Raw genomic sequence first — 17,046 nt, forward strand, 5'->3', positions numbered from 1 at the left:
CTGCTTTTCAGGAAGAAATACTAGGGCACAGAGGTCAAATGACATGTAAATGTGTATCCTACTTGAATATTCAAAGTAAGGCAATATATTTGCATTTTCCTGGAATTGTTTATTATTTAGGATTTTTAATGCTTTCCTTAATTGATGGTTTACAAGCTACAAACTTAAATTGAGCCCCCAAATTGTGTTTATGTATACAACAGCTATAAATTCACTAAGTTGTGGCTATATATAGTCTCTCATATTTTGGATCCTCCTTATGATTTAAAAAAATACAACTTTATAGTCTCAATTAGTCATTAGGTATCTTCTCAGGCAATGGAAGCTCAAAGTACAAGTATTAACATGCAGAATCCTGCACATTTTTGAATGATGAAAAGGGATCCTCATTTAAAAAAATCAGGAATCTCTGCTCTAGTGGCTCTATATACACGAAAATTCTTGTATATCTTGATCTCTTAATCAGAACTGCAGGGAATCTCCCTTTTGGGCTTGCCTGGAACTGTGAAAACCAAAGCTCCACCTTTGGCCTAGGGGGTTGGAGGCTGGGCGTTCGTCCGAGATAAACTACAACTCCCAAGATTCCCGGGTGGGGAGCTCTTGGGAGTTGTGGTTCAGTGAACACTGCGGCACCAATGCCCCTGCACCTCCCCTCCCCCTTCCATCGTAACCTACACCCTGGGCTCAGAATCCGGATGAGTAAGTCGCCTGGTCATCTCTCTAGTGGGAATTTTTCTCGCTTTTCCATTTTTCTCTTTTGTTTCCTCTGTTAGCTTATTGTTAGGCACACGCAAGGACTACTCTTCTGGAGAAGAGTCGAGACGGAAGAGGCGGGATCAAGCTCTAAGCCGGAAGGGGTGAACCTGGCAATGAAAGTGATCCGGTGCCTGTCGGGCTGAAACGTAGTGGACCACAGAAGGTTCAGACCTCCGTAAGGAAACCTAACGTCCTTTCTGTCCTTTTTTTTTTTTTTTTTTAACGTGCTCACAGTTCACTTCTCTTTTCTGGTCTTAAAAGTCTATTTTCCTTCTCCAGCTTTTTTTTTTTTCCCCATGGTGTCTCCCTATGGGATCACTCCGTATACCGAGTTAGTGTGGCTTACACGTGATCCTCTCGTGCCGGCTTAGTGTCACTTCTGACTTGCCAAGGCTGAGAGTTGTCCCTAGAGTATCATTTTATTTTTAATTTTCATTTATTTATTTTTGGCTGCGTTGGGTCTTCGTTGCTTCGCGCGGGCTTTCTCTAGTTGCAGCGAGCGGGGGCTACTCTTCGTTGCGGTGCGCGGGCTTCTCATTGCGGTGGCTTCTCTCGTTGCCGATCACGGGCTCCAGGCGCGCAGGCTTCAGTAGTTGTGGCGTGAGGGCTCAGTAGTTGTGGCTCACGAGCCCTAGAGCGCAGGCTCAGCAGTTGTGGTGCACGGGCTTAGTTGCTCCGCGGCATGTGGGATCTTCCCGGACCAAGGTTTGAACCCATGTTCCCTGCCTTGGCAGGCGGACTCTTAAACGACTGGAAAAGAGTCACCAGGAAAGCCCCTAGAGTATCATTTTAATCCTGTTACTGTCGGGGGAGTGATGGAGAAGGCTTGCTATTCTCAGGTATAGATAAACCTAGAAGATAAATGTCTTGGGATTTACTTAACATTGAGGTTCATGACCTTGAGGGTTGCTTTTTCTACTATTTCTAAAATGGAAATTTAGCTAGAGGTGTTTTAACAAAAATCTTTTTGCTATTTTTTTTGTTACGTCCTTTTTCAAATGGACACACTTTCTGTGACTAGATGTTGTTTTAGACCAGGGTTCTTGGCCTCCTTAATCAATAGATATTGATCAGAGGCCAGACAAGAAATTCAGGCAAGGCTATATCGTGGCCCCTGCTGCAGCAGAGGGGAGTGAGCAGGTTCCTTACATGGGATGAGGGTAGGCGTGTGTTCAGGGATCCAGCAGAGGGGTGGCTTAAGTGGTCTACCCATCCCCTTGGCTACGTTGTGTGCAGGGGGCATGCGCAGTACCCTGCTTTTGCTCCCCACTCTCTGCTTTTGCTGCCAGCTCTTCAGAGGTGCCAGTTGGGCTTTTTGGTCTCCTTTTATCTAGTTGTTCAGAATTTGCCCCAACTGCCCATGCACACAGTTATTTTTAGCCCGTATTCGTTTCTTTGTATTTTGTTGCTTAAGGAAACATTTGTCCAGGTGCAAGCATTGCAGCACTGCAGCAAAGGGTCCCAGGTCCCAGCTTGTCTCAATGTGAAGACAGGCAGAAACTCCTGCTGGAGGACTGTAACATTTGTGGCTACTGTGCCTTTGTGCATGCTTCCTGCAGTCCTTTTCTCAATGTGATTCAGTATGTTAAATTTCCTTAGTACAACCCTGCAAACTGTGAATATTTTAGAGACTATTCTGAATATTTTATTTCTTAGGAGATAACAATATCCAAGTTAGCAGACTTACAAATGATCAAATGAGCTAATATATGAATACACCTAACGTAGTAGAAACACTGGAGACAATAAAGGTTGATTCTGATCAATTTTGACCCTTATTTCAACTTTGAACCTCAGGATTTTAGGGGCAAAGTATTTTTCTTAGAACACTTTATCTTCTCTTTCTTACTCAGTAAAACCATTATGTACATTTGTTATCTCTTTTGATTATCTCTGTTAGAAGGAAGAACAGATAATTATTATTGTACATAAGTAATTTCACCTAACATGTAATTTTTTAAAGTAATTTTTCTTCCTGATTGTAAAAGTAGTATGTGCTACATGTATAGGAAACTTGGAAAACACGAAGAAGTAGAAAAAAAAAGGAAGCAAAAGGAATCCATCATCCCACAACTAGAGATCATCTTACTAACGTTTTGGTATGTTTTTAGTTTTCTTTTTTCAAAATAAAGCTCTTCCTCAACTTATGATGCAGTTATGTCCCCATAAACCCATGTATTCCATATACTGTAGACAAATTTGAAAGCCTAATTGAGATTATATTGTTTTGATTCTGTTTTTTTCATTTAATATAATTATCATCATTGTCTTTTTTTTTTTTTTACCAAACTTTCTACTTTCTTAGTCTGTCAGTGTGTAAATTTTCCGTCCTTTAGGATCTCAGTTAAAAGGGAAGCACCTTCGAAGAGGTGCAACTATGATTGCATAGTTGGGAATGAAAAGCACTGAAGTCTGAACAGGCAAGCTGCATTCACCTCAGCTCTGCCTCTATCTGGCAGAATGAATAATCATGATTAAGTTACTTGACTTCCTTGGGCATCTGGATACCTAAGAATTAGACAAGGAAGTAGTGTTTCCTTCAAACTTTAAAAATCTATTAATATACGAACCATCTAAAGTTTGCATGATTATTTCATACTTGTCAAGAGCTTATTCACACACTCAATTTTAGATTCTGGGTACTTTCTAGAAAATAGCTGATTTAACCCATTCTATTGATATATTTATTAGTTACACTCCTACTCATTTGCCTTAGTTAATTATATATGTTGAATGGGTAGAAAACAGCACTACCTTCATTTATTTTGTTATATTCACAGATTTGAAGATTCGTTTTCTTCTTGTGGGTTATTGAATTTAGGGACTGTGTTTGGAGCTGGCTGAGGCAGTGAACTGAGCAAGATTTCTTGAGGCTCCTTCAGCTTTTATATCTGTGGAGTTGATATTTCTCAGATTGTGTTTATTTTGTTTCAGATGCTGAAATGAATCGTCACCTGTTTGTTTGGCTTTTTAGACATCCGTGTCTTAATGGTCACCACCAGTGCCATGTCCATCTCCATTCTCATCAACTTACACAGATACCTCTTGACACAAGGCTGTGGGTTTTTAGACGAAACAGGAATCACATTCTCCATTGTCTGTTAAGTGAGAATTGGTCCAGGAGATATTGTCATCAAGATACCAGGATGCTCTGGAAGCATAAAGGACTACAGAAATACATGGAGGACCTGAGTAAGGAGTACCAAACACTTGATCATTGTTTGCAGCATATCTCTGTGAGTGAAGGGGACCGGAGGTCCTTGAATCAACGGCATGCTGAGCTGGCTCCGCTTGCAGTCATTTACAAAGAAATTCAGGAGGCTGAACAAGCCATTGAAGAATTAGAATCAATGTGTAAAAGTAGGTAAAAGATGTGTGTGTACAAGTACAGGATTGATTTTCTAAGTTAAAGGTATATTGAATACAGTCTTTTAAAAAGTCTGCACATAGTAAGCCCTGCACTTGGAAAGGACAGGACTCTGTACTCTGGGTGTTTGAAGTATTTCAGCTGCTAAAGAGCAACTACTAAGAGACCGAGGTCCTTGTGGTACTTGCCAAGAAGCACTTAGGGTCTGGGAGACTAAATATTGACCTTTTCAGAATTTTTAATTTATTAATAGATCTTTATTGGGCACTGTCCTATGTGCTACATACCAGGGACACAAAAATACAATTCCTACCCCGTCAGAGGGCTTATATGGTATGGGTATTATTTCATCACCCCAAAAAGAAACCCTGCACCCTTTAGCCATCTCATGCCAATCCCCCCCATCCCTGCCAGCCCTAGACAACCACTAATCTACTTTCTGTCTCTACACAGTTACTTATTTCAGGCATTTTATATAAATGGAATCATACAATATGTTACCCTATGTGACTGGCTTCTTTCACTTAGCATATGTTTAAGGTTCATTTATGTTGTAGCATGTTTCTGTACTTCATTTCTTTTTATTGCTGAATTATGTCCCATTGTATAGATATACCACATATTATTTATCCATTCATCAGTTGTTGGTTATTGAGTTTTTCCACTGTTTTGGTTATTATGAACAATGCTGTTATGAACATTTGTGTACAAGTTTTTGTGTAGACATATATTGCTCAGTTGTGTGGTAACTCCATGTTTAACCTTTTGAGGAACTGTCAGACTGGTTTTCCAAAGTGACTGAACCATTTTACATTCCATCCTCAGTGTATGAGCGTTCTGGTGTTTCTACATCCTCTCCAACCCTTGTGATCCGCCCTTTCGATTCTAGCCTTCCTGGTGTGTGTGAAGTGGTATCTTACTGCGGTTTTGACTTGCATTTCCCTGATTAATGGTGTTGAGTGTCTTTTTATGTGCCTATTGGCTGTTGTATATCACCTTTGGTTAAATGACTGTTTAGATCCTTTGCCCATTTTTTAATGGAGTTGTCTTTTTATTATTGAGTTGTAAGAGTTCTTTATATTACAGATACAAGTTCCTTATCAGATATATTATTTGCAAAAATTTTCTCCCATTCTGTGGGTTGTCCCTTGAAGCACCTCAGTTTTTAATTTTGATGATGTTCAGTTTATCTTTTTTTTCTCTTGTTTGTGTTTTGGTGACATATCTAAGAAATTATTGCATAATCCAAGGTCACAAAAGTTCACATCTGAGTTTTCTTCCAAGGGTTTTATATTTTTAGTCCTTACATTTAGGTCATTGATCTATTTGAGTTAATTTTATATATAATGTGAGAGGTGTTAATTTTTAATTTTAGTATCTCTTAATATTTTATTGCCTTAACATTTTTTCTTTTATGAAAAATTTCCAAAATATACAGAAGTTGAGAGAAAAGTATAATGGACTAACCTGGGATTCAACATTTATACAAATTTTTTTTTTTTTTAAAGGACATGAGCCCTCTTTTTTTTTTTTTAATATTTATTTATTTATTTGGTTGCACTGGGTCTTAGTTGTAGCATGCAAACTCTTAGTTGCGGCATGCATGTGGGATCTAGTTCCCTGACCAGGGATCGAACCCGGGCCCCCTGCATTGGGAGCATGGAGTCCTATCCACTGCGCCACCAGGGAAGTCCCGATCCAAATTTTGCTATTGGCTTTTATTGTATTTTATTTTTAATATTTATTTATTTGGCTGCACCGGGTCTTAGTTGCAGCACACCGCATCTTCAGTTGCAGCATGCGGGATCTAGTTTCGTGACCAGTGATGGAACCCAGGCCCCCTGCATTGGGAGCACAGAGTCTTAACCACTGGACCACCAGGAAAGTCCCTTGCTATTGGCTTTTAGTTTAATTTATAAACTTTCTTTTGTGCTCCATCCTGTTTCATTAAGCCTTAGAGATGTTAAGCAGCATCGAGGCCAGTCACAGCTATACCTGTAAAGTCCTGGATGTCCAAAGCCTTACCTTTTTCTGCCTCCTATTAGTGGTCTGCGAGTCTCTCACTTTTTTTTTGGCCATGAGGCATGCGAGATCTTAGTTCCCTGACCAGAGATTGAACATGTGCCCCTGCAGTGGAAGTGCAGAATCCTAACCACTGGACCACCAGGGAATTCCCTCTCACCTCTTTTAATGAGGATTATTTTTTACTCTTCCGCATAATGCCACTCAAATTTGTAATTAATTAGTTTGGGAAAGTTGCTTGCACATAATAGGAGCTTACTAAATGCTTTCCAAATTAAATTGACATAACCTCTTTCAGCCACGTTTGTATCATGTGTAATATTAGTATGGCTTGACTATCATCCTTTGGCTTCACTCCCCTCTGTAAAACAAGTATGATTGCCTTTCTCTGTTTTATATTCTGATCCATTATGTAATTGTCTTAACTTCAGTCCCTTTCCCTGTTTTTTTTAAACGACATGAGCCCTCTTTTTTTTTTTTTAATATTTATTTATTTGGTTGCACTGGGTCTTAGTTGTAGCATGCAAACTCTTAGTTGCAGCATGCATGTGGGATCTAGTTCCCTGACCAGGGATCAAACCCGGGCCCCCTGCATTGGGAGCATGGAGTCCTATCCACTGCGCCACCAGGGAAGTACAGGGCCTGTGTCTTATTCATCTTTATTTCCTGCGGCACCAAACATAAGGTATAATAGACTCTTGAATCTGTTGATACAGTGAAATTGAACTAGATTGGATCTTACAGTTCAGTAAATAATAAAAAGCCACAAAAATAATTTTATATGATTGCAGATCAGCAGGTTTTTCTGGTACCTCTGACCCGAGACTTATGTGCACAAGGTGAGGCTAGTAGCGATACTACAATTCTGCAACAGGTGATCCATAATTAGAATTGAGTTCAGGTGGCCCCTTATCTAGGAGCCTTCCTTAGGGGTTGAAGTCTGGGTTAGACCACCCTTTAGGCCTCGATGGTCCTGCCCACACCACATATTGTAATCAAGTGAATGTGTCCACCTTTCCCACCAGACTGAGCCACTTTAGCCCTGAACCATGTTTTATTCATCCTTGTGTCCCCAGCAACTGGCAGAGTATTTAGCACAGAGTAAGTGTGAAATGTTGAAAGCAGGAATGAGACATAGAATCCCGCCAGACCCCCATGACTTCCATGACTAGAAAAGAATTTTAAAGAGCCTTCTCTCCTGTATGAGTCTTCATTTCTATTTTCTTCTTTATTTTTAAGAATTAAAAATTTCTACCTCATCTAGCACACATGACCAGTGACAAATGGAATCTCTGGGCATCTAAAGCAGTGGAGTCAAAGGTTATGGGATCCACCCTACTTGGCCACTATCTCATTGATAGCTTGTGTTATTAGAGCTCCATGATTTAACTTTCTGCTTTGAAATGATGTGAAAATGACCGTTCTTTCCATAAAGCAGAGGCTTGCAAGGATGTGTGGTTTTTTGACCCATGTGGTGTTTTTAAAAAATGTTTACTAAGTATGAACATTTCAAGAGCTTTCAGAATTTTAAAGAGGTCTTATTTCCGACTTCTCTTGAAAAAAAAAAGAGGAGGTTCTAGCCATGCTACATTACTCACAGTGTGCTGGGTAATGGCTGCCAGCTTTAGACAAGAAATGGTCACCCCAGTTTACCCTGAAACTTAGCTTATTCGGGTTTACATTTAATTAGCCAGTCCCTTTTTTAAACCTGTTTGATTTATCACTGATTTCTATAATTACTTACAGACATTCAAATCACCAGCTCATTGGGGCAAGATCGTATTTGTTGAGTTTTTTGGACACACTTAGCAAATACTTTACATTCTCTAACTATTCTGTTCTTTTTTATAATCCCTTGCCTTCACAACTGAAATAAAACCTAGTAGGTAGAGATTAGATAGCAATTTAAGAATTTCTTTGTAAGTATTTAAACATTTTTACCATTATTTCTGTCGACGGTTTGTAGGTCTAAATAAAGAAGATGAAAAGCAGTTACAAGAACTTGCTTTGGAAGAGAGGCAAACCATTCTTCAGAAAATCAACATGTTATACAGTGAGGTATGTTTTAAGAGGTAAACTAATCTCAGCAATGTTAATGTAAAGGAATACTATTCTTGCTAGACTATGTTTTGCTGCTCAAAGTTATTTTCCAAACACCAGTTGATTAAGTCTTCTCTTATGATGATTGATAATATTGGGTTTAGTGCTGTCATTTACTACAGAATGAGATTGAAGAGATTGTGTTGGCAAGGAACGAAACCAACCCCCCCCAGACAAAAGTATTCCAAAGCTGAATCTATTAAGTTACCAGACAAGGGAACACATGCTAGTGAAGAAATTTACTTCAACATGGAGTAGAGTCAGGGGGTTTTAAGTCTTAGAAAGAGGGAGTGGTACATGGTAACTGGGTTAATTAAGGATTGAAAATTTGCATTCAGGATAGAATGGAATGAATCCAAGGGCATAGAGACAGTGGGTTAATACAAGTCTTTAGTCCCTTCTAGCTCAATGGATGGTTTGTCTAAAAGAAAATGAAAATACGGTGCTATGTACTATGTTCCCCTTTGTCATATTTGCCATCCTCCTACCTTCAGTCTTCCCTACCCTGGGAATCCAGTAGAGAGACGTTTTTTCCTTGAAGTATAGTTGATTTACAATGTTATGTTAGTTTCAGGTGTACAGCACAGTGATTCAGATATACATATATCTTCTTTGTCAGATTCTTTTCCCTTATAGGTTGTTACAGAATATTCAGTATAATTCCCTGTGCTATACAGTAGGTCCCTGTTGGTTATATATTTTATATATGGTAGTGGATGTATGTTAATCCCAAACCCCTTTTCCCTTTGGTAACCATATGTTTGTTTTCTATGTCTGTGAGTCTATTTCTGTTTTGTAAATAAGTTCATTTGTATCTTTTTTTTTTTAGATTTCACATACAAGCAGTATCATATGATATTTTTCTTTCTCTATCTTGTTTGCTTCACTTAGTATGATAATCTCTAGAGGGACTTTTTGAGGATGAGGATGGAGGTATCAGTTATTGTTTTCACTGATTTAAACAGCTAGTCAAAAGCAGATGTAGGACGTCTGACTCTTAGTCTACTATTCTCTCCTGCAGGCTATATCATTTCTAGCAGAGATGGACTATTTCAAAAATTGTCGGTAGGGGGAATCATGACACATAGATACTTTCAGTTTGATTTGAAAGACCTTTTAGTAATAATAAAGTTGCTTCCCTTTTCTTCCTAAGAGGTAAGTTGGTTGCTTGCTTTATTAGAAAGCCCCTTTTTTTCTTGTCACACTGAGAAACTATTTGAGCCTTACCTCGGGAGTCCTCAATCTACTCTTTAAACAGCAACTCTGCTGAGAAGACAGGGCACGGCCTGGTGTCCGTCCGCTGTCATTTATTGTGGGAGAGAATATATAATCATATGTTAAAAGTCCTCATTTTCTCCAAATGAAGACTTTCAGAGCTTACTTCTTTCATTAGATGAAAGAAGCTACTGTTTAAGACTAATCAGAAGCAAAATTCGAAGAAAATTGAATGGAACACTGGCCTTTGATCTAAACTTTTGCATTTTAGAAAATTAAGATAATTTGATAGCATTGTAGAAAATATGCCAACAAGTAACTTCATTGTTAACATGAATCATCATTTATTTTAGGCCTAATTAGGTCTACTTATTAAAGCATTTTAGGACCAGACCTCTTTGAGATGCTCTATGATTTTGTTAATTACTGATTTTTTAGTATTTGGGGGTCTTTTATCTAAGTTCAAGGAATAGCAGTATGCCATGGAAAATATACACACTAATACTGATTTTTTTTTTTCTTTTTCAGCTTCTCCAGAGTCTAGTGCCAAAGGAGAAATATGACAAAAATGATGTTATTTTAGAGGTGACATCTGGAAGAACTACTGGAGGTCAATAAAATAATTTTATCATAAATGATCTTAAAAAATACTTAAATGTTACCTTGATATGACACACTGTAACTTTAAAAGTCTGTTAAATGTGTTTCACTTCGGAAGTAGTCATTTCTCAACTCCTAAGGGGTTTTTACTTAAGGAGGACTCTCTAAGAAATTTGTGCTGATTTTTAAAAAATTTTTTATTGAAGTATAGTTGATTTACAATGCTGTGTTAGTTTCTGGTGTACAGCGTAGTGATTCAGTTATAAATGAATATTTTTTTCATATTCTTTTTATTTTGGTTTATTACAGGATATTGAATATTTTCTATCCTACTGTGCTATACAGTAGGACCTTGTTGTTTATCTATTTTATATGTAGTAGTTTGTATCTGCTAATCCCAAACTCCTAATTTATCCCTCCCCACCCCCTATTCCCTTTGGTAACCATAAGTTTGATTTCTATGTGTGTGAGTCTGTTTCTGTTTTGTAAATAAGTTCGTTTGTGTCATATTTTAGATTCCACATGCAAGTGATATCATATGGTGCTTGTCTTTCTCTTTCTGACTTACTTCACTTAGTATGATAATCTCTAGGTCCATCCATGTTGCTGCAAATGCCATTATTTCATTCTTTTTTATGACTGAGTGGTATTCCATTGTATATATGTACCACATCTTTATCCATTCCTCTGTTGATGGACATTTAGGTTGCTTCCATGTTTTGGCTATTGTAAATAGTGCCGCTATGAACATTGGGGTGCATGTATCTTTTCTTATTAGAGTTTGCTTCAGATATATGCCCAAGAATGGGATTGCTGGGTCATATGGCAACTCTATTTTTAGTTTTTGAAGGAAACTCCATACTGTTTTCCAGAGTGGCTGCACCAATTTACATTCCCACCAACAGTGCAGGAGGGTTCCCTTTTCTCCACACCCTCTCCAGCATTTATTGTTTGTAGACTTTTTGATGATGGCCATTCTGAGCAGTGTGAGGTGATACCTCATTGTAGTTTTGATTTGCATTTCTCTAATAATTAGCAACGTTGGGCATCTTTTCGTGTGCCTACTGGCGCTCTATATGTCTTCTTTGGAGAAATGTGTGCTGACTGAATATTTTTATATTTTCTCTTAGGTGATATCTGCCAACAATTTACCCGGGAAATATTTGATATGTATCAGAATTATTCAAGCTACAAACACTGGAAATTTGAACTTCTGAATTATACACCAGCTGATTATGGTAGGTGTGTTTGAGGATTTGTCCATAGATGATGCTGGAAGTTGTTTTTCTTCTGATATTGATTAGAACCATGTTGTCCCATTTTTTAAAACATTTGACCTATATCTACTAAATACTGTGACATGGGCTCATCAATCACAGTGGCTTACTATAGTAGAATTCTTACTATGGGAGAAGAGAGTGGGAGGGAAAGAAGTATCCTCCTAGGAAGGAGTATCTGAATTAGAGAAACTTTCCCTGTGGAGGGTTGATATATGCCTTGCCTGAAAAATCATTGCTCTGTTGTTCAAAGCCAAGGTGTATTAAGGTTTTTACTCTGAAGTACTAATGATGTGTTGGAGGTTTATGGGAATGCAGAAGAAGTTAGTCATTTGTCTTTATTTTCAAGAAGCTCCCACCCTAGTTGGGCTGATAAAAACTTAGACAACATAAACAATAAGAACCAATGTGAGTCTTTAAACTTTTAAATACTCAAGTATGTTAAATCAGAACATCTGATATAATTCTTTTTTGTTCAATTCTCTTCATCCACCTGGAAGTTCTTGTCTGCTTGGTTACACAAAGATACACTATAGTAGACAGAGGGCCGATGAATAATAACCCACAAATTATCAAAGTGGGGAAAGAGGATTCATGTAAGTTAAACAATCGAGGGAAATGAAAACAAGTATAGAGCATAAGTAAGGTTGTGCGTCATATGGATTTGAAATACAGCCAGTGGTTAGGAAAGGTGAAACAGGAGGGAAGGGGGCAGGGCACAACCTTTGAAAGAATGACATAGCCCGAGGACATGACATAAACTGATGAGAACCAAATGGGTCCAAGATGGTGGACAAGTCGACTTCTACTAGACCTTGAGCCTCAGTATATGCTCATTGTAATACATCAGCAAGCTAAATGACACACTGACTGGCGCCATGACAGTGCCAAGGCCAACCATAAGGATGAAAAATTGGGCAGTGGCCCAATTCCCGGAAATCCCCACCCCCTTCCCAAAATAGCTGGAATACTCCTCCCACTCATTAGCCTACGAAGTTACCCACCCCTTAAAAACTGACAACCCCATACCCTGGTGCTGCTCTCACCCCCTGAGATGGCCCACACTATATCTGTGGAGTGTGTATCTCTCTAAATAAATCCACTTCTTATATCACTTTGCCTCTCACTGAATTCTTTCTGTGATGAGACATCAAGAACCTGAGCTGCATTAAGTCCTAAAACCAGGTGTGTGATCTCAGTTGGAAGACTGTGGGTTTTGGCCGGGTTTGAGTCCTAGCCATGTGGGTTCAAGTCCCAATCAGGGTTTAGGCTGGGTTCGAGTCCCAGCACATGGGTTCAAGTCCCAGTCTGAGGTACATGGTTTCAAAGGGAAGACCAACGAGAGCAGATGGAAGGACCAATTTGAGCAACAGCATGGTGGTGGGAAAGATCTTGCTGTGTGTGTAGAAGTGAGGAAGCCAATTAAACCAGAGGATATTTGTGGTGAGAAGTGAGAGGAAATAGGTTCAAAAGAGTAGATTTTGAGCAGATGTTAAAGCGGAACAGCCCTTGATTGTTAGAGAGCTGTTGAAGATTTTGCTAATAAGAATATGATTTGATCGATATCTATTTTAAGAAGATTCTTTTTTTCTTTTTTTATTGAAGTATAGATGATTTACAATATGGTGTTAGTTTCAGGTGTACAGCACAGTGATTCAGTTATGTGTGTGTATGTATATATATATATTCCTTTTCAGATTCTTTTCCCTTATAGGTTATTACAGAATATTGAGCATAGTTCCCTATGCTATACAGTAGGTCCTTGTTGGTTATCTATTTTCTATATAGTAGTGTGTATATGTTAATCCCAACCTCCTAATTTATCCCTCCCCCCACTCTCCTTTCCCCTTTGGCAACCATAAGTTAGTTTTTAGAAGATTATTTTGACAGCAGTGTGAAAGATGGACTGAAGAGGCTAGATTTAAGGCAGAGGGCAGAGAGGTTATTAGAGTAATCCAGGTATGACTAAGAGTTAGAACTGGGAGTAGGGACACATATGAGAGAACTTCAGATGAAGAATGAGCAAAATTTGTAACTGACAAGAGGATCTATTGCTTGCCCACTGTGTCCTGCGTGCAGTATGTGTCGTTTGATCTTCACAACCCTGGGTATTGTTAATCCCATTTTACAGATGAAGATCTAGGCTCAGAGAGTAAGTAACTAATCCAAGATCACACAATAAGTGATGGCAGTCCTGGGATTAGGTTTAAGTCTGTCTGATCCAGAACCACACTACATCCCATTAGTTTATTCTGATACAAAGGAGATGAGCCACAGGGATCTAATCTTTCTAGCTGGGAAGATTGTGATATTCATTCATGCCATTGAATGGAATAGAAATTGGAAGGCCGTCTCCAATTGGGCAGAACAGTGAAAGTTGTTTTTGAATTATTATGTGTGTTGTTACAGTGAGCGTTCCTTTAGAAATATCCAGTAAATGCTGAAGTCGTGTAGCCAGAGCTTTGGTGAGAGAATAGAATTGAGGAGAGCGATTTGATAGCTGTTAGCACAGAGATAATGTCTGATACTGAGAGAGAATAAGTGAGGGAGAGTTTATAGAGAGGGAATATTCAGGGTACCAAACGTTGGAGAATGGCCATATTTAGAAAGATAAACTAGTTGGCAAAAGAAAAAGAGGGGTCAGAGAAGCAGGAAAAAGGATGAGAACGGTATAATATTTTGGAAGCAGGAGAGGAGAGAGTTTCAAGAATGTAATGAGAAACAGCAGCATATTAAAGAGAGAATGTAATCGCTGAGATGTATATTTTGAATTCAACTTTCAATAATGAAAGGGAGATGAACTTAATAACAGGAAGAGAGATTCCGTTTCAGGTGCCCAGAGCAGCCCAAACAATGGTTGGGAAATCTTTCTTTTAGATACATTAACTCAGTAGCAAAATAAAATAAAGACATTTTAGAAAGTAAAAGGACCTTTTATTTTATTTTATTTTATTTTTTCATTGGAATATAGTGGATTTACAATGTTGTGTTAGTTTCAGGTGTACAGCAAAGTGAATCAGTTATACATACACATATATCCCCTCCTTTTCATATTCTTTTCCTGTATAGGCCATTACAGAATATTCAGTAGAGCTCCCTGTGCTATACAGTAGGTCCTTATTAGTTAAAAAATATGGAATGCTTCGCAAATTTGTGGGTCATCCTTGCGCAGGGGCCATGCTAATCTTCTCTGTAGCGTTCCAATTTTAGTATATGTGCTGCTGAAGTGAGCACAAAAAAAGGTCTTTGATTAAAAAAGAAAAAATTTTCAGGAATTCCCTGGTGGTCCAGTGGTTAGGACTTGTTGCTTTCACTGCCAGGGCCTGGGTTTGATCCCTGGTCAGCGAAGTAAGATCCTGCATGCTGCATGGCGCAGCCAGAAAATAAATAAGCTAGAGAAAGAGGAAAAGATACCTGCCCTATAAAGTATGTATATTAAATTATATGTATGGGCTTCCCTGATGGCACAGTGGTTAAGAATCCGCCTGCCAATGCAGGGGACACGGGTTCAAGCCCTGGTCCAGGAAGATCCCATGTGCCACGGAGCAACTAAGCCTGTGTGCCACAACTACTGAGCCTGCGCTCTAGAGCCCTCAAGCTACAACTACTGAGCCCGCGTGCCACAACTACTGAAGCCCACGTGCCTAGAACCCATGTTCCACAACAAGAGAAGCCACCGAAATGAGAAGCCCGCACACTGAGAAGAGTAACCCTCACTTGCCACAACTAGAGAAAGCCCGCACGCAGCAACAAAGACCCAACACAGCCAAAAATAAATTAAAAAATAAATTTATAAGAAATTATATGTATATATATTTAATGTTTAATTGAAATAGAATCACAGAGATACAGCACTAACAGCTAAGATTGGAAAAAAATACATTTTCATGCAAAAATTCATATATCAAATGACTTAAAGTCTTGTAGTTTTGTGACATTGGGACAGATAGGGGAAATACTCAACCACTACATAAATAATCGAAACTAAATAATTACAAGATAGTCATTGTGGAAGCAATGGAGGGTGATGGCTCTTGATATGTAGTGTAGGTCTGACACTATTCTGTATTCCTGGTACCTAAGGAATTGAAATATTTTTCAAGTTAAAGGGAGTCTATGAAATATATTACATCATCTCTTCCAACAGATTAATGTTTATAAATATGTTTTGTTATTCTGTGCTCAACCATTGAATTCAGGGATAGGTCACTTAAAGTAATGTGGTGGTTAATTTTGTGTGTACAGAAGACATACATTTCACCATAACTCTGAGAAATAAATTTGTGAAGGGAGCCCTGGCATCCTTGAAGAGCTCTGTGATTGCTTTTCTCTGTAGTCCAGACCTTACAGTGGGAACTCTCTTGTTGTCTGGCCAAGGACCTCAAGCTGATGATCCAGTTTCTGGATCCAGCTGCCCAATTGCAGCCAGTAAAGAGGGCAGAAAAACAGGTTGAATCACTCCAAGAGTATGCAGTCAGCAAAACCAGACCATGGGGGACTTCCCTGGTGATTCAGTGGATAAGACTCCATGCTCCTAATGCAGGGGGCCTGGGTTCAATCCCTGGTCAGGGAACTAGATCCCACATGCATGCCACAGCGAAGATCCCACGTGCTGCAACTAAGACCCAGCACAGCCAAAATAGGTAAATAATGAATAAATATATTTTTTAAAAAAGAATTGTTTAAAAAATTAAAACTCTTCAGAAAGTGGGCATAGAGGGAACCTACCTCAACATAATAAAGGCCATGTACGACAAACCCACAGCAAACATCATTCTCAATGGTGAAAAACTGAAAGCATTTCCTCTAACATGAGGAACGAGACAAGGATGTCCACTCTCACCACTATTATTCAACATAGTTTTGGAAGTCCTAGCCACGGCGATCAGAGAAGAAAAAGAAATAAAAGGAATACAAATTGGAAAAGCAGAAGTAAAACTGTCACTGTTTGCAGATGACATGATACTATACATAGAGAATCCTAAAGATGCCACTAGAAAACTACTAGAGCTAATCAATGAATTTGGGAAAGTTGCAGGATACAAAATTAATGCACAGAAATCTCTTGCATTCCTGTACACTAATGATGAAAAATCTGAAAGATAAATTATGGAAACACTCCCATTTACCATTGCAACAAAAAGAATAAAATACCTAGGAATAAACCTACCTAGGGAGCCAAAAGACCTGTATGCAGAAAACTGTAAGACACTGATGAAAGATATTAAAGGTAATACCAACAGATGGAGAGATACACCATGTTCTTGAATTGGAAGAATCAATATTGTGAAAATGACTATACTACCCAAAGTAATCTACAGATTCAATGCAATCCATATCAAATTACCAATGGCATTTTTTTACGGAACTACAAACAATCATCTTAAAATTTGTATGGAGACAAAAAAACCCCGAATAGCTGAAGCAGTCTTGAGGGAACAAAGCAGAGCTGGAGGAATCAGACTCTCTGACTTCAGACTATACTACAAAGCTACAGTAATCACGACAATATGGTACTGGCACAAAAACAGAAACATAGATCAATGGAACAAGGTGGAAAGCCCAGAGATAAACCCACGCACCTGTGGTCAACTAATCTATGACAAAGGAGGCAAGGATATACAATGGAGAAAAGACAGTCCCTTCAATACGTGGTGCTGGGAAAACTGGACACCTACATGTAAAAGAATGAAATTAGAACACTCCCTA

General features: G+C 38.7%; 1 protein-coding gene and 1 non-coding gene across 9 annotated transcripts in view; one reads left to right on the forward strand and one right to left on the reverse strand.

The window, feature by feature from the left end:
• The window catches only part of MTRF1 (mitochondrial translation release factor 1), a 69,455-nt gene that overhangs the window by 17,723 nt on the left and 34,686 nt on the right, over positions 1-17,046 (forward strand). For 4 of the 8 annotated variants that reach the window (XR_004523136.2, XM_033843872.2, XM_033843875.2 and 1 more), the window contains exons 2-8: positions 774-931; positions 2,766-2,855; positions 3,691-4,116; positions 6,937-6,984; positions 8,112-8,203; positions 9,989-10,070; positions 11,191-11,298. Coding sequence is in view for 7 of the 8 variants with exons in the window: in XM_033843872.2 (XP_033699763.1) it covers positions 3,699-4,116; positions 6,937-6,984; positions 8,112-8,203; positions 9,989-10,070; positions 11,191-11,298 (748 nt within the window). In the remaining variant the exon portion in view is untranslated. Of the gene's footprint in view, positions 1-773; positions 932-2,747; positions 2,856-3,690; positions 4,117-6,936; positions 6,985-8,111; positions 8,204-9,988; positions 10,071-11,190; positions 11,299-17,046 lie in introns of all 8 variants that reach the window. The other 4 variants (XM_073795256.1, XM_019936479.3, XM_033843873.2 and 1 more) reach the window with 4 other exon arrangements.
• On the reverse strand, positions 14,465-14,571 carry LOC117308890 (U6 spliceosomal RNA). Its single transcript, XR_004523142.1, has one exon. It is a non-coding gene; the product is annotated as a U6 spliceosomal RNA (small nuclear RNA).

This window comes from Tursiops truncatus, chromosome 18 (genome assembly GCF_011762595.2).
Source record: "Tursiops truncatus isolate mTurTru1 chromosome 18, mTurTru1.mat.Y, whole genome shotgun sequence".
NCBI classification, from domain to species: domain Eukaryota; kingdom Metazoa; phylum Chordata; class Mammalia; order Artiodactyla; family Delphinidae; genus Tursiops; species Tursiops truncatus.